This window comes from Quercus robur, chromosome 9 (genome assembly GCF_932294415.1).
Source record: "Quercus robur chromosome 9, dhQueRobu3.1, whole genome shotgun sequence".
NCBI classification, from domain to species: domain Eukaryota; kingdom Viridiplantae; phylum Streptophyta; class Magnoliopsida; order Fagales; family Fagaceae; genus Quercus; species Quercus robur.
Genome location: NC_065542.1, coordinates 36,133,797 through 36,137,367, shown reverse-complemented (window position 1 = coordinate 36,137,367; position 3,571 = coordinate 36,133,797). Strand labels below are relative to the sequence as shown.

General features: G+C 33.7%; 1 protein-coding gene across 1 annotated transcript; it reads left to right on the top strand.

The window, feature by feature from the left end:
• The first annotated feature begins 1,329 nt into the window (after nt 1–1,329).
• LOC126698294 (pathogenesis-related thaumatin-like protein 3.5) lies at nt 1,330–3,278 on the top strand. Its single transcript, XM_050395418.1, has 3 exons — nt 1,330–1,445; nt 1,735–2,398; nt 2,960–3,278. The coding sequence occupies exons 1-3, from the start codon at nt 1,385–1,387 to the stop codon at nt 3,099–3,101; spliced, it is 867 nt and encodes a 288-aa protein (XP_050251375.1). The 5' UTR covers nt 1,330–1,384; the 3' UTR covers nt 3,102–3,278.
• The last annotated feature ends 293 nt before the right edge of the window (nt 3,279–3,571 follow it).

Genomic DNA, 3,571 nt, shown 5'->3' with positions numbered 1-3,571 from the left:
AAAAAAAAATTGTCCCTAAACTTATTTATCTTCAATTTTCAAAAATTAGCTACTGATAACCTGATAGATGTTTGTTTGTTAGTTTGGCTTTTTTTTTTTTTTCTTTTTTTTTTTTTTTTAAATTAAGTGAACTTCTGATTGAATTTGACGGGCCAAAATTGGAAGTTATGTTACTTCAAGGAATAAATTTTGGCATACAGCCGAAGTTTAATTAAGGATAAAAAGACTTATTCTTACTCGTTTTGTGGAGTATGATTGCATTTGGAGTTCCACGAACATTATATATAATCAAGATAAATTTAATTTTATGCGGGAAATGAACCTTGAATTCATAAATTCAGTTGGATTGTGAAAAAGAACAGTCCATGATCTTTTCATCTTCATTAATCTAGATGTAAAGATGTTTGTTTGTTTATACCCTTTTGATTTGCGTGAACATTTACTATTTTTTTAATTATTGAAATTGCCTAAAATTGAAAGTTTTGTAGCTTCTAGGAATGATTTTTGGCATACAGCAAAAGTCAATTAATGTCAAACACAAAACAGATGGACCATGTTCGTTGCCCTCTTTTTGTCTTTTAATTTGAATCCAGTGGTACCAATAACATTAAACAGACCATAACACAATTCAAAGTGGGAGTAACAGAAAAATTAGTGTAAAAAACCTACTAAAGTAGTTAGTAGTAGAAATTGGAGGACAGTAAGGTATTGCAAACAATTGTAATATTAGCCACTGACTTCTAATGAATTTTCCAAGTTGTGAGAGACCGCTGGAAATTGAAAAATGAGGTGGCTACACAAATATAGCTCAAGAAATATGGGCGGAGATATGAGGCATACATGAAGTTTCCTCTACTTTCATTAACTTCAGATGAGATCATTAAGAGACGATGTGGCTTTATAACTTTGATCTTTGTTTAATCGAGTTTGATGATCTTTTCAAGCGTGACTGCGTGTATGTTACTTGAGATGTGTATCTCTTTAGTACGTAGGGAAGCTAATTGTATATAAATTAATATGAAATTACTTGTTGCTAGCAACAACGAACAAAGTGTAAAACTTCAAAAGGCATACTTTCTTTTATATATATATATATATATATATATATATATATTCATGGGGCGGTTGAAGGTGATATGAAAGCCAAAAATTCTATCGAGAAAAGAATGGAACCTGAATAAACTTGGATTAAAGGCTTAGGAAAAGAATCATCCACTCTTTTGCCAAAAAGCTTTCCCAGAATAGATTAGTTCTTTGAACTACTATCCCTAGCTCCTTCCACACGTATTCTTCACCCCCCTTTGCTTTAAATCTACCCCCACCGTTTACACCTCTCTTCCTACACCTTAATATTCTACCAATAGAAAGCAAAGGAGAGGAAGACATGGCATTTCACAATAATGTACTTCCACCAATTCTTTTGGTTCTAATTCTAATTTCATCAGGTACTTAATCTCTTCATTGCCTTTGTTTTTCTCTTTTATCAATGTATAAATATAATCATGATTAGCCTTGTCTTATGTATAATAGCTATTGCTTGGACAGAGATTATAATCTCTTTCTTGAACATTAGTCAGCTATTCATAAATGTTTAGTAAACATTTTTTTTCCCTGACTCACTCTAAAGATAACAAGGAAAAAAATTTTCTTTAGGGAACTTTTTGCAACATAGATTTAATTTGTTTCTTGCATCTTCAAATTGGCCTGCAATTTTAATTTTATTTGGATGGGCAGGAGCCAAAATGTGTGAGTCTGCACGAGTTTTCACCATAATAAATGATTGCAAAGAGACAATATGGCCAGCAGTTACCCCTGGGGAGAACTTTAATGGTGGTGGATTTACACTAAAACCCAAGCAATCTGTAGTCTTCACTGCCCCAGTTAGCTGGTCCGGCCGGATTTGGGGTCGAACAGGTTGTAACTTTGACAAGAATGGCAATGGGTCATGCCAGACTGGGGACTGTGGCAATTCATTCAAGTGTGCAGCCTCAGGAAAGACACCAGCTTCACTTGCCGAATTTACCCTTGCATCACCTGATTTTTATGATGTTAGCCTTGTGGATGGTTTTAACTTGCCAGTAGTTGTTACACCCATAAATGGGAAGGGAAATTGTAGCATTGCTGGTTGTGATTCAGATTTGAATCCTAGTTGCCCGTCCGAGCTATCCTTCAAGTCCAATGGGAAAGTTGTAGGGTGTCGAAGTGCATGTGATGTGTTTAACACGGATGAGTACTGCTGTAGAGGGCTGTATGGGAACCCTAGGGTATGTCAACCAACCTATTATTCCAAGAAGTTCAAGGAGGCTTGCCCTACGGCATATAGTTATGCATATGATGATCCCACCAGTGTATTTACGTGCACAGGGACTGATTATGTAGTCGCTTTCTGCTCATCCAGGTAATGTATTGGATCAACAATTATGCTGTTTTCTGAACCTACATTGTATATATTTTGATGAATATTTGTTATGTTTCATGCTAAAATATCAAGGAATAAGCCCCTAATGGTAACAAGGGGAATCACAGTTTTAAGTGATCATGCACTGCTTCTATAAGAAGGAAATCAGTTTGAAGCCTTTATTAACTAACATGCTTGCTTCTCCTATACAACTAGAAAAGCAATTTCTCATACTAATACTTCAAAATTTTCTAGATTTTTGTTAAATTTGAATTGAAGTCACACATTACATGTTCCACATTGCTTATAGTATTAGAGTATAAGCATCTTTAATGAGGAAAATGTAGTTAAGCATTGGTGAAACATGGGAGCTAGTTTTACGAGGTTAGAAACTACTAATTAACTATTACAACTTCCATGAATATCAAGAAAAAAAATGCAGTATGTACTTCAACAACATACAAAAATCACATTTAATCAATGTTGTTGCAATCTATATATGCCCAACTTTGATACTTTGCTATAAGGTACTGAACAAGTCTCTCTTGTTGTGTACTTCAGGAAGCAACCAGTGTGCACCTATCATAACAAGAAGCTCGTCTGCAACACCAATGGATCAAAAGGTTTAAAATCATTGATTGGAAGATGGTGGGGTCTGATGTTTGCATCAATGTTGATGGTTAATTTGTGGACTATTAGTTAAAATCTTTCTTTTAGTTTTTTTTTTTTTTTTTTTTTTGGAGGGTTTGGGTTTACACTATTGGACCTGGGATCTTTGCCAGAAAGTGTCCAAAAAGGCTGTAAATGTGATACAAGTTTATTCATTTATTTGTTATTTAATCTATAAAAGAAAATAATGAATCACTTTTACTGGTTCTAATGTGAAGGCATTTTAGATGTTTAGCTTTTCCTTTTTCTCCCCTTTATGCACTAGTTTTGCTACAAATTGTTGGCTCATTCTGTAAAATTCAAATAAAATATGCTGGTAACTAGAATGTAATTTAGAATGAAAAATAACAAGGTTCTAATCGCATTGTTTAACAATTTTTATGAATTTTATTTGAGTGGGTTAGGAATTGCCTGACTTGAGAGGACTTTATGTCACAATAAATATAGAAAAATAACAAGTAAAGAAAATCACACTTGAGATAATAAAAACTTGAAGGAATATTT